Source organism: Gossypium hirsutum, chromosome A03 (genome assembly GCF_007990345.1).
Source record: "Gossypium hirsutum isolate 1008001.06 chromosome A03, Gossypium_hirsutum_v2.1, whole genome shotgun sequence".
Lineage (NCBI taxonomy): Eukaryota > Viridiplantae > Streptophyta > Magnoliopsida > Malvales > Malvaceae > Gossypium > Gossypium hirsutum.
This window is the reverse complement of record NC_053426.1, coordinates 36,759,042-36,783,923: the sequence shown is the minus strand read 5'-3', so window position 1 is coordinate 36,783,923 and position 24,882 is coordinate 36,759,042. Positions and strand designations below refer to the sequence as shown.

The 24,882-nt window shown below is 34.8% G+C and overlaps 1 protein-coding gene across 3 annotated transcripts in view; it reads right to left on the bottom strand.

The window, feature by feature from the left end:
• The window catches only part of LOC107887047 (uncharacterized), a 38,514-nt gene extending 16,397 nt beyond the window's left edge, over positions 1–22,117 (bottom strand). For 2 of the 3 annotated variants that reach the window (XM_041098204.1, XM_041098202.1), the window contains exons 1-6: positions 21,687–22,095; positions 21,125–21,269; positions 20,638–20,898; positions 17,109–17,190; positions 16,551–16,747; positions 15,646–15,904 (exon numbers count right to left, since the gene is read on the bottom strand). In XM_041098204.1, coding sequence (XP_040954138.1) covers positions 15,647–15,904; positions 16,551–16,747; positions 17,109–17,190; positions 20,638–20,898; positions 21,125–21,269; positions 21,687–21,940 — 1,197 coding nt within the window. In that variant the 5' untranslated portion in view covers positions 21,941–22,095 and the 3' untranslated portion in view covers position 15,646. Of the gene's footprint in view, positions 1–15,181; positions 15,905–16,550; positions 16,748–17,108; positions 17,191–20,637; positions 20,899–21,124; positions 21,270–21,686 lie in introns of those variants that run through there. The other variant, XM_016811177.2, reaches the window with a different exon arrangement.
• Positions 22,118–24,882: the final 2,765 nt, after the last annotated feature.

The following is a 24,882-nucleotide window of genomic DNA, read 5'->3' as shown; positions in this document are numbered from 1 at the left end:
TGTGAATATTTTAAAATTGACATGAAATTTCTGTAATTATGGTTAATATAGGGCAGTTGAAGAATGAAATTGAAATTGAATTGTAAATCAAAGCTCAAATTTGAAAGATATAGTCATTTCGATATTAGGGACTAAATTGAATAAAATGCAAAACTTTGGGGAGCATTTTATATATGAAATTGAATGATACATACACATAATAGGATGATATAAGATATGTGGAATTGGTAAATTGAATGGAATAATTGTATGGATTGGAAATATTTTGTCTGTTGATTTAACCATATAAGTTTATAGGGTATGGTTATATGTATTTGCAATATATTCTCAAATTTTGAATTTTTTTTGTGTGGTTGTAATTTGAATTGTTTACAATTTGGTACAAAAATGTGTGATAGGGACTGAAACATTAAGTGATGATAAATTAACTGATAAATTGGATATGATTAATTATAGTTTAAGATATTTAATTAATTGATATTTAATTATGATTGATTGAATAGTATTGTTATGAATTTGATTAATTATCGATATATACGATTAAATCGAATAATTCACAAAATATGTTAGATCTTGTGACTAAATGTGATTTGTATAGAATTTGATTTTATGCCATTATTGATTATTATTTGTAGCTAAAAACAGCGCAGGATCATCGAAAGGGAAAGGAAAGGTGAAAATCAATAATGAGTGATGTAAGCTTTCGGTTTTTATTTCTATAACTCAAATCATTTTAATTTTTGCATATTTCTATTGTGCTATTTGGTAAGGTATGGAGGTAAGATATGTGAGATTAATTGTATTGAGTTGGTGTGAATATGCCTGAGTATTGAGGTAAAGGACTAAATCGAACAAAATTGGAAATAGTGTAATTTGATGGAAGTATGAAATTCAAATTAAGTTGAATTATGTTATATTACATGATGAATTGATGTATTGACGAGGAATATAAAATGATGGGATGTGAATTGTGATAGTATGTAATAGAACATGTGTCTTGTAGAGTCCTTTGTATTTTGTTAAATTTAGGATGTTTGAAATAAATAGTAGAGAATTATTTGAATTAATTTGAATGGTTGATAATGCTTATATAACCTTGTTATAGAATGGTGTCATTCATACATTTTGGTTAGTTGATTAAGGATTGTTGTATGATATGTTTTGGTATGTTTTGGACAAGTCAAAAAGTTGATAAATGTATATGTTTGGCTTATTTGAAAGTTTGGTTTTAGTAATTTGCACCAAAAGAGAAATTGTTGCACCACACGAGCTGACACACAGCCGTGTGTATCACACAAATAGGTGACACGATCATGTGTTCGTTGGTAGTTAGAAAGTATTTGTATCACATGATCTCAGTTTGTTACACAACCCAACCACACGGTTGTGTGACTTTTGAGGAAATATTACATTCAGGTCCACGCGGCTTCAAAGAGTTACATGGCCTAGACACACGGCCGTGTGACCCCTATTTTACATGATTATCTTTAACTTTTAAAAATGTTACCATGTAGTCCTTATTCATGACGAGTTTATAAAAGAGCTTTCATAAGCTCAATTAAAACTCGTATCTAATTATATATCATAATATTTGAGTGCTTATGACAAAAGTGATTATTTTCATGATTTATTTATGATATAATTGATCTGCAAAGGTTGTAAATGTTGTAAATTAGTCCTAGTTAAATTCTGGGTGATACCGGAGTATACGTAAGCTCGTATAAGGCCTGAGAAATGTTGTATTTTGTGATTATGAATTGATTTGATTATTAATTGTGTATTTATGAAGTATTCCATGTTTATTTGAAATAAGCTTGGATGGAGAAGATGATCGTGGAAATAAGTTTAGAAAGTGATTTTTTAGGTGACTTTAGTGATAAAACAAAGTTAGAAGTTGGAATTGTAAATAGATACAATTATGAGATCCATATGCATTAAATTTGTTCTTCCTTCATTTTTCCTAGGCATCATATTATCAAGGCAAGACATCAATAATGCTCATAAATTGACACATGTTAAGCCTCATACACGAGATGCACACAACTGATCTCATAAGTTGAAGTATAGGCTTTAGGATAAAATGTGAGTACTCATTATAAGAACAAATACGTTGAACATGACCCTTTATAAGAGTTTCATGTAGTATTTCACTAAAGTGTCTATGAAAATACTTGAACATGTCTGTGGTGTAAATAATCCATAGACTTTTGACACTAACACATCTTATTTGCTGAGTGTCATACTTTGATTCATCACAAAACGTGTCTATATTGATAGAAGCTTAAGGTAGGTTGCTTAAGGTATGAAAGGAATATTAAGGTGGTGGACTAGTCTAGAGAGGACTCATCACCCAAAGTAATATATGAGGGAACATATCTTATATGCTTTTGACTCATATTAACCATAAGTTATTGGCCAAGGAAATTGGTCTAGGTTAATTGAAGGAATTACAAGACTAACATGGATAAGCGAAGGTACACATTGTGGCATGCCTTTTAGCTTAACCGAGATATTTTGATGGATGGATCAAATTACACGTAAGTACCCTACATTGAATGGTTTTATTGAAAATTATTTTTAACTCTTTCAAAAGTTACCAATCATAAAGGCTTGCTAGATCTCACTCATGATCTACGAATATAATTATTTCTTAATTGGAATGGACTATTTTTGTTTCCAACACAATTTAGAGCCTCTCTCATCCTCTAGGGTTTCTCCTTACCACAAAACTTTGAGAAAATATACCTAAGTTCTTTTATCCTAGAGGAGTTTGAGGGATTCGTATTGACCGTCCACCCTCACGCCTTAAACACTTCCAAGGTTCCTTGCCACAAGAAGCCCTTCATGTGATACTATGGATACTAACTGTGACAGCCCTAATTCGACCCTAGTCGGAATGTGGTTTCGGGACCACAAAACCGAGTCATAAAATTTAGTAAAAATTTTAGTTGCATATCTTATATGTGTGATAGTACTTGTACAAAAATTTGATGTTTTAATTTTATATTATGAATGTGAATTTTGCTTGAAAGGATCTAGTTGAAAGACTTGGAAAATTATGATAGGTAAATAAGTAATGACCAAATAGTATTAAAGTGGGAAAGTGTTGTCCTTGCATGTCAAATTAGCCAAACTAAAGCATAGTGGCCGGCCATGCTATGGGTGGAAACATGTCTCCAACATGTTATGCTAGTGATGTATGTTAAGAAAAATAAAATAATGAGCATGGTGATTAAATAATGAAAGGAAGGGTGATGGAAACAAAAATAACATGGTCTCACCCCCTTGTTGCCGTGAATTGAAGAAAGAAAAAAAAAAGTGTTCATTCTTGAACATCCTTGGCCGAATAGAGGAAAGAAAGGAAGGGGAAAAGCTTGAGAAAATCGGCTATGGTGGTTTGCTAGACTAAGGTATGTTTGATATTATTCTTTGAGATTCATGTATATTTTAAGTTGTAAGTGAAAATCTACCTAGCCATGGTTCAAATTTTGTTAATTGATGGAGATGATATTCGGCCATGAATGTTACATTCTTGGTTGGTATTTTGATGTCTTTGGTGATGAGGTATGAAGATGGTTGATTTTGAGTGTTTAATAAAAAGGATGCATGAATTATTGTTAAATAATGGTCGAATGTAGCATGATTAAAGATGTGAATAAATTGAAGTTAATGAGGTTGTCAATGAAAAATATGAGTTGGATGAGGCTTAAAGAATAAAAATCTAGGTGACTAGAGGTCAAGGACATTCGGTCATAGGCTTGTGTGCTAGCAAAATCGGCCAAGTGTTTATGTGGTGGAAATTAAGTGTTAAATGGAAGGAAAATGATATTATATGGGGGTATGTATATTCGGCCATATGAGTAAATATATATATGATGTTAAATTTGATTATGTATAATGGGCATTAAGATGTGGAACATAAGAAATGTAGTATATGTGGATTTACATGATGTTATAGTTGACATTGTGCATATACACATGCATTCGGCCATCTAATTGAGTATGAAGGTGGTGTTAAATCTAATTGTGATGCCCATTCCGAAGTATATATATACATATATATATACATAAGTATGCCATTCGTGAGGTTACCTTTAATTATGTGTGTAATCGACTAAATGGGTAATTAGTGAGGATGGTTGCCGAATATACAAACATACATATGCATGTGTAATTGAATTATGAATGTTTAGCAAGATGGTTAAACTAGTTAATTTATCGATTTAGCTCAAGAAGCTAAAGGTGGAGAGGCAAGCAAGGGCAAAGAAAAGATCATCGAGTAACCGAGTTGGAACCGTCTTACCCAACACAAGGTAAGTCATTAAGCATGTAGTTGGTATTATTTCAAATGGTCATAATGTTTATGTATTGATGCTGAATGGAATGAATAAATATACATATATATATATATGCATGTACGTATGTGATGATGAAATTGTTGAATGAAAAGAAAAGAGGTAAGATGTACTGAGTTGTTGATCTCGGCACTAAACGTACGGGTATAACCATTTATGACCATGAGATTGGCGCTAAGTGCGCGGGATTAAATTGTACAGCACTAGGTGTGCGATTTGACTATGTTGCACTAAGTGTGCGAAATGAATATGATGCACTAAGTGTGCGAATTGACCATGCGGCACTAAGTGTGCGAGTTTGACCATGTAGCACTAAGTGTGCGATTTGATTACGTAGCACTAAGTGTGCGAGTTGATTATATAGCACTGAGTGTGCGGACTCAATATACATTCGTGAATCATTATGGACACTATGTGTGCGACACTATTGAGTCGATCGCGGACAGCGGATCGGGTAAGTGTCTTGAGTACATGGCTAATAGGTGCTATGCTTATACTTGGTGTTGAGCTCGGTAAGTTTGAACCTATGTGACAAATATACTTGAAGTCACGTACATAAAATTTATCGTAGGATGGGTGAAAGGCCGTTTAGCCGTTTGATTGTAACGAAAATAAATTGATTTATGAAAATGCTTCAATGTCCTATTGATGAGTATATGGAATGTGAATGCATGAATTGATATGAAATTGAATCGATAGGTTGGAGGAACTATGGTATGGTTCGGAATGGATGGAGTAATTAGCCTCGTTCCATTTTGTTTTCTCTTGTGATAATGTTATTGATGGATGGTAGTGCATAGCTTATGACTTACTGAGTTATAAACTCACTCGGTGTTTCCTTGTCACCTATTCTAGGTTTCTTGGACACATCTCTTTTTGCGTGATCGGGCCGTCATCGAAGTCATCACACCGGATAGCAAGTTTTGGTACTTCCTTCTTAGTCGGCTTAGGAGAACATTTCGGCATGTATAGGCTATTATGTTGTGTTTGAACTTTGGTATGTAAACTTTTAGCCGTGCGAAAATGGCATAAATGTTAGGTTGGGTTGGATTCATACGTTAGGTCGCAAATCTTGATAATTCGACCTTTTTATGCCATACGTCATGGTTGATTATTTCGGTGTTAAAATTCATGATATGGCAATAGTGTAGTAGGGGGAAGTTTGACAATGATTAGCCTTGGCATGGTTAGTCATGATCATAATTTGTGATATGCATGATGAAGTATTAGTTAGATCAAGGAGTAAACACGAAGTGGGCATAGTTGCTTTCGTAACAGATGCTGGCAGCAGCAGTGACATGAGATTGAAAAATCACTAAAAATAGTAGGAATGGAATTGATTGATGAATAAATTATGTAATCGAAGCTCGATGAGTCTACTTTCATATAGAAGTAACGAAAGGATCATATGGACAGTATGTTAAGAGATAATCAGGTTCTCATGGGACAGGGCCAGGACGGTTTCTGGATTCCCTACTCCGACTTTGGAAATTCATTATAAATTAACCAGAGATAATTAGGAGTCGTACCATATATGTATAGATTCCTCTCTGAGTCTAATTTCTATAGAAACAAACGGCATCAGTATTGAAGTTCTGTACAGGGAGATATCCAGGTCGTAACGCGCAAAGGTCAGTGTAGTCGACCCCAGTAACTTGGGAGAATTTGACTAATAAACTGTACTAATTGGCCTAACCAAAAATTCTAGAAAAAAACATGTAGATGGGAATATGAGTCTAGTTTCAGGTAAAAATCACGAAACTGATTTTCGAGTTGTGAAACTCAAGATATGATTTTTAAAGCGACAAGTACGCAGATTAGGCAGTGTCTGGAAAATATCTTTATAAGGGGCTATAGTCTGTTAACACCTCGTGTTCGACCCCGGTGTCAGTCTCGGGTTCGGGGTGTTACATTTGATTGGTATCAGAGCTATGGTTTAGTCGGTTCTAGGACTACCATAGCACGTATGAGTCTAGCTATACATGCCGAATGTTAATGTTTAACTGTGTGATGACTTCTGACGGTTAAAATTTATGTTTTGATTAGTAAATGGATCCCGGTGTAGAGAGAACCTTGGCGGATGACATTGAAAGTGTAGCGGCTGCTCCTGCACAAGGGACGCCGCCTGTTGAACCTCAGTCATCTGCGAATAATCAAGGTGAGGGGGCTAAACAAGCCTTCTTTACCATGATGAATGAGTGGGTCGCGCAATATGCCCGAACCAACCCGGCTGTCCAACAATTCCCAAATTTGAATAATCCACCCCAAGAGCCTGTAATGCCATCAGTTTCTGATCCTGTGAGGCTGAGTAAGCCACCTGTAGACTTGATTAGGAAGCGTGGGGCCGAGGAGTTCAAGGCCATAGTAACTGATGATGCCGAAAGGGCCGAGTTCTGGCTTGATAACACCATTCGGGTGTCCGATGAATTGTCATGCACACCCGACGAATGTCTAAAATGTGCTGTATCTTTGTTGCGAGACTCAGCCTACTATTGGTGGAGGACCCTGATTTCCATAGTCCCAAACGAACGAGTAACTTGGGACTTCTTTCAGACGGAATTTCGAAAGAAATATATTAGTCAACGGTTCATTGATCAAAAGCGTAAGGAATTCTTGGAACTCAAGCAAGGCCGTATGACTGTATCTGAATACGAACATGAATTCGTAAGACTCAGTAGGTATGCCCGGGAGTGTGTAGCTGATGAGGTTGCTATGTGCAAAAGATTCGAGGAAGGATTGAATGAAGATTTAAAGCTACTAATGGGTATTTTGGAAATAAAAGAATTCGTAACACTAGTCGAACGAGCCTGCAAGGCGGAAGAACTTGGAAAGGAGAAGAGGAAGGCTGAATTTGAAGCTAGAGATTATCGTAAAAGATCGACGGGTAAAGCTCCGTTCTCAGCTGTAAAGAAGTGCAGGGAGGACATTAATAAGTCGAGGGCGACTGCGGGAATTTCCATCAGGGCAAGACGATCGATGGGCTCCCGAGCTACTTCGGTAGCTAGTGTGGGCAATAATCGTCTAGAGAAACCTGAATGTCTCCAATGTGGAAGACGACACATAGGTGAATGTTGGGGTAAGACTATTAACAGGGCCTGTTACGGATGCGGTTCGAAGGACCACTTCATTAGAGATTGCACGGAGCTGGATGAGAAGAATAAGATTCAAGGTGCAAGACCTAGTGGAGTGACATCTAGAGGTAGACCACCGAGAATTTTAGGAGGCAGGGGTGGTAGTCAGAGGGGGGCCTCTGATACGGCCGATCGAGCCGAGAACCGTACTCCTGCTAGAGCATATGCCATTCGCGCACGAGAAGAGGCATCCTCCCCCGACGTCATCACTGGTACCTTCACTCTCTTTGATACTAATGTGATTGCATTGATTGACCCTGGTTCTACTCATTCATATGTATGCGAAACCTTAGCAACCAGTAAGACTCTACCTGTTGAGTCTACTGAGCTCGTAATTCGAGTATCAAACCCTTTGGGTCAATGCGTACTTGTTGATAAAGTGTGTAAGAGATGCCCTCTAATAATCCGAGAATCCTGTTTTCCGGCCGATTTGATGCTTTTGCCGTTCGACGAGTTTGATGCTATTCTTGGTTTGGATTGGTTAACCGCGCATGATGCGGTTGTGAATTGCAAAAGCAAGACTATCGATTTGAGGTGCGCAAATAACGAAATAATCCGAGTTGAGTCTGCGGACTTAAGGGGGTTGCCAGCTGTAATATCAGCAATGTTGGCCCAGAAATATGTAAGGAAAGGGTGCGAAGCATACCTCGCGTATGTACTTGATGACAAGGAGTTAGAAAAGAAACCCGAATCGGTGCCGGTGGTTTGTGAATACCCGGATGTTTTTCCTGAAGAGTTACCGGGTTTGCCACCTGTTCGGGAGGTAGAGTTTGGTATTGAGCTTGTACCTGGAACTACGCCAATTTCGATCGCTCCGTATCGTATGGCACTAACCAAGTTAAAAGAGTTGAAAGCTCAGTTGCAAGAATTGACGGATAGAGGTTTCGCTCGACCGAGTTTCTCACCTTGGGGTGCACCAGTATTATTCGTGAAAAAGAAGGACGGAACCATGAGGTTGTGCATTGACTATCGTCAACTGAATAAAGTGACGATAAAGAATAAGTATCCGTTACCGCGTATTGATGATCTGTTCGATCAATTAAAGGGAGCATCGGTGTTTTCGAAGATAGATTTGAGATCGGGTTATTATCAGTTGCGGATTCGAGATTCGGACGTACCCAAAACTGCTTTCAGAACGAGGTACGGTCACTACGAGTTCTTAGTGATGCCGTTTGGGCTCACTAATGCCCCTACGGTATTTATGGATTTGATGAATCGGATCTTCAGACCATATTTGGATCGGTTCGTAGTTGTGTTCATTGATGACATCTTGGTCTATTCAAGAGATGAGATCGAACATGCTGAACACTTGAGATTAGTGTTGCAAGTTTTGCGGGATAAGAAGTTATATGCTAAGTTCAGTAAGTGTGAGTTCTGGTTAAGAGGGGTTAGCTTCTTGGGTCATGTGGTATCCGCATCGGGTATTCGAGTTGACCCGAACAAAATCTCAGCCATACTTAACTGGAAACCTCCGAGAAGTATTACTGAGGTTCGGAGCTTTTTGGGACTCGCCGGTTATTACCGACGATTTGTCAAAGGTTTCTCGATGACAGCCACACCAATGACGAAGCTACTTCAAAAGGATGTTAAGTTTGAATGGACGGAGAAATGTCAGAAAAGTTTCGATCAACTGAAAACTCATTTGACTGAAGCTCCAATTTTGGTGCAACCCGAATCGGGTAAAGAGTTTGTCATCTATAGTGACGCATCCCTACTTGGGTTGGGTTGTGTATTGATGCAAGAAGGTCGAGTTGTGGCCTATGCATCGAGACAATTGAAGCCACACGAGAGAAATTATCCGACCCATGATCTCGAACTAGCCGCCATTGTGTTTGCATTGAAAATATGGCGACATTATTTGTTTGGTGAGAAGTGCCATGTGTTTTCAGATCACAAAAGTCTCAAATATTTGATGACTCAACGAGACTTGAATCTGCGACAAAGACGTTGGCTTGAGTTGTTGAAAGATTACGAGCTTGTCATTGATTACCACCCGGGAAAGGCTAATGTGGTTGCGGACGCCTTAAGCCGGAAATCACTGTTTGCTTTGCGAGCGATGAATGTACACTTGTCTGTTCTACCTGACAATGTGTTAGTAGCTGAATTAAAAGCCAAACCATTATTGACTCATCAAATTCGTGAAGCTCAGAAAGTCGATGATGAATTGGTTGCAAAACGAGCTGAGTGTGTTCCGAACAAGGAATCGGAGTTTCAGATTGATGATGATGGTTGTTTGAGGTTTAGAAGTCGTTTGTGTGTTCCAAGGAATTCGGAACTCATTCCGATGATTCTGAACGAAGCCCATTGTAGCCGAATGTCAATTCACCCGGGGAGCACGAAAATGTACAACGACTTGAAACGTCGGTTTTGGTGGCATGGTATGAAACGAGACATCTCCGACTTTGTTTCGAGATGTTTAATATGTCAACAAGTGAAAGAGGAACATCAAGTGCCTTCAGGGTTACTTCAGCCGATCATGATACCCGAGTGGAAATGGGACCGAGTCACAATGGACTTTGTGTCCGGACTGCCATTGTCCGCAAGTAAGAAGGATGCGATTTGGGTTGTTGTTGATAGGCTGACTAAGTCGGCTCACTTTATCCCCGTGCGTACGGATCTTTCATTGGATAAACTAGCCGAATTGTATGTCTCTCAGATTGTGAGATTACATGGAGTACCTATTTCTATCGTGTCGGATAGAGATCCGAGATTCACCTCACGATTTTGGAAGAATTGCAAGAAGCTTTGGGTACCAAGCTGCATTTTAGCACCGCTATTCATCCCCAAACCGATGGTCAATCCGAGCGGATAATTCAGATACTTGAGGATATGTTGAGATGTTACATCCTCGAGTTTAGTGGTTCATGGGAACGGTATTTACCCTTGATCGAATTCGCTTACAACAATAGTTTCCAATCAAGTATTAAGATGGCACCTTACGAGGCTTTGTACGGTCGTAAATGTCGTACACCATTGTTTTGGACCGAGCTCGGTGAAAGTAAAATTTTCGGAGTTGATTTGATTAAAGATGCCGAACAAAAAGTAAAGGTAATCCGCGAAAGTCTGAAGGTAGCCACAGATCGTCAGAAATCGTATGCGGATCTAAAACGGAAGGACATTGAATATCAGGTGGGAGATAAAGTGTTCCTTAAAGTTTCGCCTTGGAAAAAGGTACTGAGGTTTGGCCGTAAGGGCAAGTTGAGCCCGAGATTCATTGGGACGTACGAAATCTCCGAACGAGTGGGGCCAGTTGCGTATAGATTGATTTTGCCCCCTGAGCTTGAAAAGATTCACGATGTCTTTCATGTTTCGATGCTTCGACGCTATCGATCTGATCCATCGCATATAATTAGCCCATCAGAGGTTGAAATTCAAGCCGATATGAGTTATGAAGAAGAACCGATACGTATCCTAGCTCGTGAAGTGAAGGAGTTGCGAAACAAAAGGGTTCCGTTAGTGAAGGTGTTATGGCTCAAACATGGGATCGAGGAAGCTACTTGGGAAACTGAGAGCTCGATGAAAGAACGATACCCAAACCTATTTACCGGTAAGATTTTCGGGGACGAAAATTTCTTAAGTGGGGGAGAGTTGTGACAGCCCTAATTCGACCCTAGTCGGAATGTGGTTTCGGGACCACAAAACCGAGTCATAAAATTTAGTAAAAATTTTAGTTGCATATCTTATATGTGTGATAGTACTTGTACAAAAATTTGATGTTTTAATTTTATATTATGAATGTGAATTTTGCTTGAAAGGATCTAGTTGAAAGACTTGGAAAATTATGATAGGTAAATAAGTAATGACCAAATAGTATTAAAGTGGGAAAGTGTTGTCCTTGCATGTCAAATTAGCCAAACTAAAGCATAGTGGCCGGCCATGCTATGGGTGGAAACTGGTCTCCAACATGTTATGCTAGTGATGTATGTTAAGAAAAATAAAATAATGAGCATGGTGATTAAATAATGAAAGGAAGGGTGATGGAAACAAAAATAACATGGTCTCACCCCCTTGTTGCCGTGAATTGAAGAAAGAAAAAAAAAAGTGTTCATTCTTGAACATCCTTGGCCGAATAGAGGAAAGAAAGGAAGGGGAAAAGCTTGAGAAAATCGGCTATGGTGGTTTGCTAGACTAAGGTATGTTTGATATTATTCTTTGAGATTCATGTATATTTTAAGTTGTAAGTGAAAATCTACCTAGCCATGGTTCAAATTTTGTTAATTGATGGAGATGATATTCGGCCATGAATGTTACATTCTTGGTTGGTATTTTGATGTCTTTGGTGATGAGGTATGAAGATGGTTGATTTTGAGTGTTTAATAAAAAGGATGCATGAATTATTGTTAAATAATGGTCGAATGTAGCATGATTAAAGATGTGAATAAATTGAAGTTAAGGAGGTTGTCAATGAAAAATATGAGTTGGATGAGGCTTAAAGAATAAAAATCTAGGTGACTAGAGGTCAAGGACATTCGGTCATAGGCTTGTGTGCTAGCAAAATCGGCCAAGTGTTTATGTGGTGGAAATTAAGTGTTAAATGGAAGGAAAATGATATTATATGGGGGTATGTATATTCGGCCATATGAGTAAATATATATATGATGTTAAATTTGATTATGTATAATGGGCATTAAGATGTGGAACATAAGAAATGTAGTATATGTGGATTTACATGATGTTATAGTTGACATTGTGCATATACACATGCATTCGGCCATCTAATTGAGTATGAAGGTGGTGTTAAATCTAATTGTGATGCCCATTCCGAAGTATATATATACATATATATATACATAAGTATGCCATTCGTGAGGTTACCTTTAATTATGTGTGTAATCGACTAAATGGGTAATTAGTGAGGATGGTTGCCGAATATACAAACATACATATGCATGTGTAATTGAATTATGAATGTTTAGCAAGATGGTTAAACTAGTTAATTTATCGATTTAGCTCAAGAAGCTAAAGGTGGAGAGGCAAGCAAGGGCAAAGAAAAGATCATCGAGTAACCGAGTTGGAACCGTCTTACCCAACACAAGGTAAGTCATTAAGCATGTAGTTGGTATTATTTCAAATGGTCATAATGTTTATGTATTGATGCTGAATGGAATGAATAAATATACATATATATATATATATGCATGTACGTATGTGATGATGAAATTGTTGAATGAAAAGAAAAGAGGTAAGATGTACTGAGTTGTTGATCTCGGCACTAAACGTACGGGTATAACCATTTATGACCATGAGATTGGCGCTAAGTGCGCGGGATTAAATTGTACAGCACTAGGTGTGCGATTTGACTATGTTGCACTAAGTGTGCGAAATGAATATGATGCACTAAGTGTGCGAATTGACCATGCGGCACTAAGTGTGCGAGTTTGACCATGTAGCACTAAGTGTGCGATTTGATTACGTAGCACTAAGTGTGCGAGTTGATTATATAGCACTGAGTGTGCGGACTCAATATACATTCGTGAATCATTATGGACACTATGTGTGCGACACTATTGAGTCGATCGCGGACAGCGGATCGGGTAAGTGTCTTGAGTACATGGCTAATAGGTGCTATGCTTATACTTGGTGTTGAGCTCGGTAAGTTTGAACCTATGTGACAAATATACTTGAAGTCACGTACATAAAATTTATCGTAGGATGGGTGAAAGGCCGTTTAGCCGTTTGATTGTAACGAAAATAAATTGATTTATGAAAATGCTTCAATGTCCTATTGATGAGTATATGGAATGTGAATGCATGAATTGATATGAAATTGAATCGATAGGTTGGAGGAACTATGGTATGGTTCGGAATGGATGGAGTAATTAGCCTCGTTCCATTTTGTTTTCTCTTGTGATAATGTTATTGATGGATGGTAGTGCATAGCTTATGACTTACTGAGTTATAAACTCACTCGGTGTTTCCTTGTCACCTATTCTAGGTTTCTTGGACACATCTCTTTTTGCGTGATCGGGCCGTCATCGAAGTCATCACACCGGATAGCAAGTTTTGGTACTTCCTTCTTAGTCGGCTTAGGAGAACATTTCGGCATGTATAGGCTATTATGTTGTGTTTGAACTTTGGTATGTAAACTTTTAGCCGTGCGAAAATGGCATAAATGTTAGGTTGGGTTGGATTCATACGTTAGGTCGCAAATCTTGATAATTCGACCTTTTTATGCCATACGTCATGGTTGATTATTTCGGTGTTAAAATTCATGATATGGCAATAGTGTAGTAGGGGGAAGTTTGACAATGATTAGCCTTGGCATGGTTAGTCATGATCATAATTTGTGATATGCATGATGAAGTATTAGTTAGATCAAGGAGTAAACACGAAGTGGGCATAGTTGCTTTCGTAACAGATGCTGGCAGCAGCAGTGACATGAGATTGAAAAATCACTAAAAATAGTAGGAATGGAATTGATTGATGAATAAATTATGTAATCGAAGCTCGATGAGTCTATTTTCATATAGAAGTAACGAAAGGATCATATGGACAGTATGTTAAGAGATAATCAGGTTCTCGTGGGACAGGGCCAGGACGGTTTCTGGATTCCCTGCTCCGACTTTGGAAATTCATTATAAATTAACCAGAGATAATTAGGAGTCGTACCATATATGTATAGATTCCTCTCGGAGTCTAGTTTCTATAGAAACAAACGGCATCAGTATTGAAGTTCTGTACAGGGAGATATCCAGGTCGTAACGCGCAAAGGTCAGTGTAGTCGACCCCAGTAACTTGGGAGAATTTGACTAATAAACTGTACTAATTGGCCCAACCAAAAATTCTAGAAAAAAACATGTAGATGGGAATATGAGTCTAGTTTCAGGGAAAAATCACGAAACTGATTTTCGAGTTCTGAAACTCAAGATATGATTTTTAAAGCGACAAGTACGCAGATTAGGCAGTGTCTGGAAAATATCTTTATAAGGGGCTATAGTCTGTTAACACCTCGTGTTCGACCCCGGTGTCAGTCTCGGGTTCGGGGTGTTACACTAACGGTCCTTTCCCCCTTGAATAGATCACATGTCACCTTAGGGTCCCCCTTGTAGCTCTATCAATAACAAGAACACCACCCTCTTAAGGTCTCTATTGACTTATCTCCAGTTAACCTTGGAGTTATACTCTAGAAGGTCCAGAGGAGTTCAAGAAATCCATAAACCAATTACATGGTCCTTCAACACCCCCTCATGGCCTCAAGCAATGCCTTGTCCCAAGGTAACCTCAACTTCTCTTCCTCCCTTAACAGTAACTCCATTCACTATCTCCTCCATCTAGGAATCCCATCATTTCCCACAATTGTATATGGATGATCTCCTCGTTGTAGTTCGAGAAAATTTCCACCCTTAACAATTTATTACGAATGGAGTACAATGGTATAGAATTTTAGTATAAATAATTAATAATAATTTAATTTAATGCATGAAACATAAAAATAAATATTAAATCAGTCAGTAAAAGTCATTTATCATGAGTAAAATTAATTTTGCTAATTTGTTGACATAAGTTTATATCATCAAAAAAAATAAATTCTATATGATGCAAGATAAATGTGTCAACAAATTAACATGAATGATCCATGAGATAAAAATAAATTAAATCTAAAATAATTAAAAATCTAAATTAAACTGGTCATATTTCAAACTCAAATAAATCCAATTTAAATCAAACTTAAATTAACATTAATACGAATTTAAATTTACCGGATTAAAAATAACCAATTTTTCTTTAACCGAAAGATAACTTAAACATAATCCTTTGACTCTAAATCATCCCACTAAAATTTACTTTTGTTTCATCCTCTTTAAATGAAATGTCTAATGTTTTACTTGGGAACTGTCGGATTATTGCGAGCAGGTATCCAACATGCTATCCAAACATGGATATAATATTCCAAATACATGAATATATATATATATTCCATATGCGACACATTACGACACCCACTCGAATCCAATGATCAGCCTTGGCTTGCAACGGCACCTCCATTGGATTGACTATATTTAGACCATTTCCAAAACTAATTACAGAACAAAAAGTTTCCTTCAACAGATTACTTCTCTCTCCCTAGTTAAATTTCAAGCTTATATTCGATAATCTGTAAAGTTTCATTAAAACCATCAAAACAAAACTAGTTGCAGGGATGAAACAAGGGCAAGTACCTCAACTATGGCTGCCCTGTCTCGACGTATCATCGCGTTTTCTCAATTTTGTTAAAATGTATGCCACTGTAACTTTGGTACCCAGGGCGGAGTGCGCACGACATAGGTAGATCACACCCCCAAGAAGAAGCAATGCTTTTGCCACAAACTTCTTTGATGGTCTTTCTAATAACTTTTTCTTTTTGGATTCGTCATTATAGGCTACTGATTTAGAGACTGCTGAAGTAATGTCAGTTCTATAATCCAAATCAGGTGGAACCTATATATGTCCACAACAAAGTCATCATAAGTTCTTGAGTTGACCATTTGATTTTTAATTAAAAATATCATGAATTAAATTAAATAAATTATTTTAGTAATAAAAGAAATACATCTATATCATTTGGACTCACGGGTAAGTGCTAAACAAGGGTATATTTAAATGTTTTCATGTTTTTTATATATTCAAAAAGTCGTTAGAAGATCATATTCTATATCCGTGTCCGAATATATGTTAGAGATTGATGTCAAACGCGAATATTTTTAAATAAAAATAAAATTCTAAGGAAGAAAAAACTAGATATAGCCCGAGTCTAGAGGATAAGTCTGTTTGTGTAGACTAATAGAGACTACATTGCTCAAAAATTCAATGGTAGACTCTGATGTGACCAAAAATCAAAATCATCCCAGATATATACATTTTTATCCAACAACTTCTAAAAGTAAAGCTATGGAGTATGGTCCAGATTAGATAATCTGTCTCATTTGTTTCCTAGAAACACTAATCTTCAACTCACTTGAAGGAAGCCAAGCTAAAAAGGTTTATGCTTCTAGAGGGCAATAAATCGGTTCCATCTTTAATGAAGTTGAATAAATCCATCTAATTTCATAAACAGGACTGTTTTGTTTAATATAAAAACGCAGACCTTCTGAATCAGAGTGGCTGCCGAAACAGATGGTGTAGACGGAGGATGGGTGATCGAAGAATAATTGCGTAGTGCATTATACATCTTACACAAAAAACTCCACGCGCCCTTCGCAAATGCTAGTTTTGCCATTTCTACATTCAGACCAGCATCTTCTTGGTGAAACATTCTGATCTCAGAAGCATCTCTACCAGGTACTGTACACGATAATAACATTAAAGTTCAGATGTAAATATACAATAAGAATGAAGATAAATATTTTCAATGCCTTGAGCTCTAGTTTAACGAATTGGCAGGACTCATTCATGACTCGAAAAAGAGTCCAAAAACAGGAACAGGAACCAACCATTAGTCCTCCTTTTATTTTCTTAGTGTTGAATTAGAGGGACAGAGCCTGGCAACTCGCAAGAACATATTGTTCAACTTCTGAATGCAGTTATGAGAAAAACAGCTTTCTAAGCAATTTCACTGCCGCAATTGAAAACCGCCAACTCTGGTTGTTCCTTTCTAAGGGTTCAGAAAATGGAGATTAATAAAACTAACATACAAGAAACTTGCCTTTCCTGATCTGCCAACCGGATCTAAAATATTCCACGCGAACATACTTCTTCTGTCGTGGTGCTGATGGATGTTCACAGTCCTAGTCAATCATGAGAACAATTAAAAACAACCATGAAGAGATAGCATAGAAATGGACCAATACTATAAACGGCACAAGTATTTGGGGAGAAAATTCCTCTTCTTTTTTCTTCAACAGGACAAAACCCAGGAACCAGTTTTAGAACCCAGCTATGCCAGAACTCTACCTTTTAAGGTGGGTGGGTGGGTGGGTGGGTGGACCATGCTTCAGGTTCCCATTTGAAGACCAAAACAGCCCCCCCATTTTCTACTATGATTCTTTCTCTTGGAGAAATGATTGCAAAGGATTTGAGAGTCTCATACTAAACCTTCACATTTTCTACTATAATTTTTCAACTTAATATAGGCCTTTCCTGAAAAGATTGCATAATGAGATAAAAATATTCCATGTACTTGGTGATTCTATAACCGTCAGCCACAGGACAACGTGTACCCGAATTCAAGGTGAGTATCCAACACATGTTCAATTAGTTTTCTACAATATGTGCAAGAGGCGGATACTTTCAGAAAATTAGGCAGTGCAAGAAACAGAACAGTGGAGCGTTAGCATGTAGTAATTGAGGATGGACACCATTGTTATTATTATTATTTGCTCATCTGAACTTATTGTATAAAATAAGTACACCTCTTTCATATTAAAGATACTTCCAGTTTTTTCCTTAATCCCTAATATCAGCTTTACAGTTCCATTTTCACTTTCAAACGTGTAGGAACCATCACCTACACAGCTTATTGGAACTTGGAAGCAGGAAATATGCGTATATTAAAATACTCTTATTTTACGATTTATTCCCTTTGACTATATTTATTTTTGGTCCATTTTATAATTACCGATAAAAAAAACTGTTAGGCCACATGACTTGTTTTTACTGGTGAAAAAATTTCAAGTCACAATTAGATTTATTTAAAATAAAAAAATTATAATATTAAATATTTAAATATCAAGAAACACTGTTGACTTTGATTAGTTGTTGATTGACTATTGATCGACATTGACTTTTGTTGATCAAATGTTAATTGAATGTTGACTAGTAATGATCAGGCGTTAACCTGTCACATGGCGCTATTAGAAAATGTCATGTGTTTTTTTATATTATATATATTATATTAATTAAAATGGAAAAAATCATATATAATATATTAAAATATTAAAAAATTTAGAAAATTTTAAAATATTTAACTAAATTTTAAAAAGTCAAAATAATATATAAACAATGAAAATTGTTATAAAATTTTAAAAAGTATTTAAATTTCAAGTAATTGCAAAATAACCTTGAAATTTAAATACCATTTTAGACTTTTATAAAAAAATTTATTTTAAATTTTTTAAAATATTTTTTACAACTTTTATAAATTTTAATTTTTTTACATTTTTTTAATAATATTATAAATTTCAACTAATTTTTTTTAATTATGGTATTTTTGTAAATTTTATTTTTATAAAGTTTTTTAATTTATATATTTTTCTGATTTTTTATATATTTATTTCCATTTTCATATTTTTGTAATGTGTATATACATTTAATAAAAGAAAATATCTGGGTTTTTTTTACATAAAGTTCTCACGTGGCATTTTGTGGTTGACTATCGGATTTTTTTAACATCTATCAAAAAATGGACTCAAGAATATGACGGAGGCATATGTTAGGTACTAAACTAAGAAGTGATTTTTAATTTAGGTATAGAATTGAAAAAAAAAATTAAGTATCAAAATGAGAAACTGGGTATACTTTAAGGACGAAATCTTAAACTAAGCCATTAAAATATGTAATCAAAATTCATTTATTGAGTTGTATTCTATTTAGTACATACGAGGTAGGATTCACTTACAAACTCTGTCATATCTTTTCAACAGTTAAATTGACATGAGAAATCTAGTGCTTTCAATAGATGCAATATAGATGTTGAATTGTCTTGCGATTACACGAAAATGACAAGTATTGATACGAGTTTAAGTAGGATGGGAAATGTTTAGCTTAGTTTAAGGTCTTTATTATCTAAGAAATTTACATTTAATTATTATAAATATATTGTAAACAAAAATTTTTAATTTAAGAGTTTAATTTTCATTTAGAGTTTAAAAGCTAAATTTTAATTGGTTCATTAGGTAGCTTATTCTTTAGTTTATGTATACTCGACCTCGTCAACACCAGAGATTTGAGTTTAATAAATTTGATCATGAGTTATTCTTTCAAGGTTAAGTCATTTTCCTTGTTTATTTCCCCCATTATCTATGTTTATAGTTACAAGTTACCGATAAACGTAATAGGGAGATATTTGATTATCATTATTGCTAGTAACAAGTTAAATTAGAGATATTGAAAAATAAAATCATTAAATTATCATTATTGCTAATCACCTTGTGATTAGATGTGATGTAGGTAACATATCTTTTTGTTTTTTAAATTAATAACATATTTTCTTGTTTCACTTGAATATTTTGGATTTTCTTAAATCCTAGATTCATTTTATTTTCTTTAATAATTTTTGAAGGAAAAAAATGAAAAATAGAATTTTATTTTATTTAGTCCATGTTTATTAATTTTGAAAATATGCATTCATGAAAACATCACCAAGAGACTTAAAAGTTGCAGTCAAAAAGTAGTTAAGACTAAAATGTTGCAATCAAACAATAATCAAGATTCAATGATGAATCCTTTTGGTAGAGAATGATACAAGTAGAACCCTAGATATCTAGTTTAGTTTACCCTTTTTATTATTAAGAAATTTATATATATTAGGAGTTCAAAAGTTTTTTTTTATATGTATACTATCTGAAACTCCTCCCTCAACCCCTCAACTTTTAAATAAAAGAATATAACAGTTGACTAAATTTTAATTGAAATTGGTTCATTAGCTCATTAATTTTACTTGGACTAGTTAAACTTTGGCCTATAAACTTGGCTGTGGTAAACATTATATAAAATGGTGATTTGAGTTTAATAAATCTTTCCAAAGTTGAGTGATTCATTTTGTATATCTCCTCATTATCCATAATTTTAGGTACAAGTTATTTAAGGTTGCGGTAAAAAGTCATCCAATTATCATTGTTGCTTGTCAGAAGTCGATTAGAGAGGGCATAAGATAAAACTGTTTGTTATTGTTATTGCTAGTCACAAGTTGATTAGAATTAGTGTAGGATGAACTAATCTTTTTACTTTTATATAAAAAAACATGTTTTCTTAGCCAAGATTTTGTGATTTCTTGTATCTTAGGTTCCACATCAAATATGAGGCAGGTTGTTAGATTTTACCGTTTGGATAGATAGCATAGGAAGTATGAGCAAGCATGGTTATGGGTCTTAATTTTTTAGGTCAAGAACCATTCTAGTGACTTCTAACATTTTAAACAAACAATCAAGTCAAATGGTATGAAGAAGCAAGCGAGAGATAAAGAAAATGCAATAATAAATACCAGAGATGAAAGACTAATTTTAAGTGAGAGTCACCTTGATGAAACAGTATAAAGTTGTATCTTTTCGCTCCCACAATCTCCAAGCCAATATATACTCTCTAGGTGTTAAAAGTGGAAATTTTTTTATTGTGCGACCAATTTCAATTCCACTTGTTGTGTACACCTGCAGTTGCACATGGTCAAGAATGGTCTTATCCCACTGCTTTCTATAATCATTATCCATATAGAAGTCCCTTAGAAGCTCCGGGGAGCAACACTCAAAAACGGTTGTGCTCAGGTATGTCAATGGTCTATCCTGCAAACAACGACGCATTCAGTTTCTAATTTACATCTGAGAAAATTCCAAATATAATATGTTGTTTGGTTTAAAACAAAACTGACAAAAAATTCGAGCAATAAGTTTATTACATAAACATTAGGGAAAAATAAAAATATAACACGGCCCTATTCAAGATGTAATGAGCATCATTATTTCACATTATTGTCATTTGAGATTAAGCAAACAAAGCATAGAAACGAACCTTCGATTTGCAGCACTTGGCTTTGTAGGATAGAAAGTTGTTTTTCTTGTCGATTACATTCTCCCAATTTTCGTCCTCATTGCGCTTCTCATCCAAATTATCAATTAAAAACTTCAAATCTGAATCAGACACAACCTCTAGGGTTCTACACGATTTCAAACACAAGCCAAGTTCGAAACATATTAAATTAACATAAAGGGGTAAAAAGACCAAATTAAATGTATTTTTGTGATAAAAAAATGATTATAGAAACTTCCCAAATTAAAATTGGCTGATAAAAAGCCAAACTGAAAACTTTGAGAATGAGCTAACATAGAACATGGCAAAGTTGGAAACCCCACAAATATAGAAGCAAAAGAAATCGTTAAGTAGTAGAAAACCCAAGTAATAAATAACAAAAAATAGAAAATTCAGCAAATATAACAGGAAGAAAATAACATATGGAGAAACTGAAACAAAATTAAGAAACCAACACCAAGGAAAAGAATTAACTGAGTGAGGAAGAAAACCAGTTTTCATGAAATTAAATGAAACCCAAATTAGATAAAGCATTAAAAAGTACCTTGATTGAGAATCTTGATTGGAAATGGGCGAAGAAGCAGAAGGAAGATGAAGAGTAGATGATAATAAAGAAGAAGAAGAAGAAGGAGATGTCGATATTGTAAGGAATTTAACATAAATCTTCTTGGAAAAATAAAAAATGGATATAAAAATAAGAGCAATTAGAGTAGCTCTTATATTAATCAGCCACCACATCTCCATTGAAGAAACATCGCCCATCTTACCACCCTCATATCCCCATAGGTTGACGCCCATATCTCTCAAATATTCATTTACGCTAACATTGTTTTAACTCACATTCTTTTCTGTTTTCCCCTCTCGAAGAAAAAAAAAATATGAAATTGAAATGTTTGCGGAGAAATTAAGGGTGACGAATGATTTTTGGGATCCCAAGGCCAAACTTAATCACATCTGGCGTGAAAGTTTTGTTTTTTAAAGAATAAAATTCAAACAGTTTATATATATAATAATAATATTTTTATTAAATCAAAAAGTTTATATTTTCTCAGTATTATTATTTGCAAGTGTTTGGATTGATTTTTTTCTATTATATGTGTTCTTAAACTATTAAGCTTGACAATAGTAATGAGTTATCATCAACTAGACGAGATTGGAAGATAAGGTCGAACCGAGTAAATCATAAATTATCCTAGTTGAAAAAGTGATGTCGGAGGATAAACGAATATCAATCAATCAATCAATTAAGTTAACTAGAGTCGGGAGGTAATAATTGTTCGAAGTGATGACTAATTTACTCTAGAACCCCAATCTAAAGTTAGTTACAAACTTTGGAGCGAGTTAATCTTATTGATTGGTTTATCAGTTTAATTCATTTGTTTATCTTTTATTATTTGTTTATTTATGTTAGTTATTTATTTTTAATCTTCTTAATCTATTGTATATCCATCGTAATATAGGAATTAACTATTATTGCTTAGACTTAGTATTATAAAAAGTAATTTCATTATTTGCTCTATCTTCCCTTCGGTAAGATCCTCGGAATACTTTCGGTATTTCGTTGTACAACTATATTACTATTTGACCAGTGCACTTGCGAATATCGCCGTTCTTAATTATTCTATTATTTGTGTTAGATTTATTCTATAAACGATAAATCATTTTTAGGCGATCAGTTACGACGCTGTATTATTAAGTTTAAAGGAAGTTGGGAGAAATATATATCATTAGTTGAGTTTGCCTATAATAATAGCTACCAGACGAGTATTAAAATGGCACGGTACAAAGCTTTATACGGACATAAATGAAAAACTTCATTATACTGGTCAAGTTGAGTGAAAGAAAGATTGTAGGTACGAATTTGATTAGCGAGACAAAGGATAAAGTCAGGGTTATACGGGACCATTTGAAAGCTACCTTAGACCATAAAAAAATCATATACTAATTTGAAAAGAAAAGATATTAAATTTTAGTCAGGCGAAAAATTTTTCTTGAAAGTTTCACCCTGGAAGAAATTTTGCGTTTCGGTAGAAAAGGAAAAATCGGTCTAAAGTTCATTGGGTCATACGAGATTTTAGAATGGGTTGGTCTAGTTGCCTATCGACTAGCTTTACCACCAGAACTTGAGAAGATACATAATTCATTTCATATGTCAATGCTACGTAGTTATTATTCTGATCCTTCCTACATGATATCTCCCGATGAGGTAGAATTACAACCTGATTTGACGCGCCATACAGGGAAGAACTAGTTATAATTTTGGCTTGGGAGGTGAAAGAACTATGAAACAAATGAGTTTCGTTAGTAAAAGTGTTATAGAATCAACATGGAACAAAATAGGCTACGTGGGAGCCAAAAGACATCATGAAATTATAGTACCGTAACCTATTATCAAGTAAAAATCTCAAAGATGAAATTTCCTAAGTGGGGAGAGTTGTAACAATCCATTTTTAGTGGTGTCGAAAATGCTGGTTTTAGAACCCCATTTTCGGTGATCGAGTCAATAAATATTATTATTTTAATATTTACAAGGTTAGGATGCAGTTTAATTAAATTTTGGTCCTTGAATTTTGTCAATTGGATACTTAATTAAGGTACAAGGAGTAAATTGTAAAAGTAGTAAAAGTTTATCACTATAGATTTTTAAGTAGTTGAAGGACCAATTAAGAAACTGGGCCAATTTCTATTAGTAAATAGTGGTAGATGATGCCATCTTCCACTTATTTTTGTTTAATGATGATTAGTATGAAGTTAATTAAGGTTTAAACTAAATTAATTAATTTTATTCATTTTAAACTAAGTATAAAATGCAGATTAAAAAGAAAAATCAAAACATTTTTCTTACCTTCATATTCTTCACCGTACAAACAAGGGAAAATAGGGTTTCAAAGCTTCCAAACTTTAATCCTTCAATTGGTCAGTGATTTTAAGCCCATTTCCTATAATTTTATATTTTTGAGATCCCGGAAACTTGATTTAGCTTACTCGTGTATTATTTTACAAAACTATTAAAGTTTTCAAAAATTGTCATTGTTGATTTCTTGAAGCTTTTGGTACTAAATTTTTAGATTCTAAGCTGAGAAATGAAAAAGGACTAGTTTGTAAAGTTTAATTGTTAGTTTTTAAAAATAGGGACAAAAGTGTAAATATTTTGAAATTAGCATGAAAATTTTGTAATTATGGATAGTAGAGAACCTTAGAAGGATTTAATTGAAATCGATTTTGAAACCGAGACTCAAATATGGAAGTTATAGTAATTTTGATTTTAGAGATTAAATTGAATAAAATACAAAATTTTAGGAAACATTCGAAACATGAAATTGATCTGTTATATACATTTTATAGGATGCTATAAAGTAATTCAAATTGATAAATTTAAATGAATTATCGTATAGAGCAGGATTTGAACAAATCAAAGGATAATCACAAAAAAGAAAAAATTATAGATTAGTCCCTAGCACATTGTCTATTATTGTTTCTGCAAGTTAAACTCATATGGAACTTACTATATTAATTTTTTTTGTGTTTGTACTATATCAATTTGCTTGTTGATTGAATTGGTGCGAAAATCGTAACTTTTGATATTGAATGGACTAAATAAAAAAAGTATGAGATATAAAACAATTACGAATAGTTACAAGATAACAAATAAATATGAATTATTTATACGATTGGATGAAATGTTTATGTAACGATGATACAAAAATTGAAATAGAGCAAATACAATAAGAATGTCATAT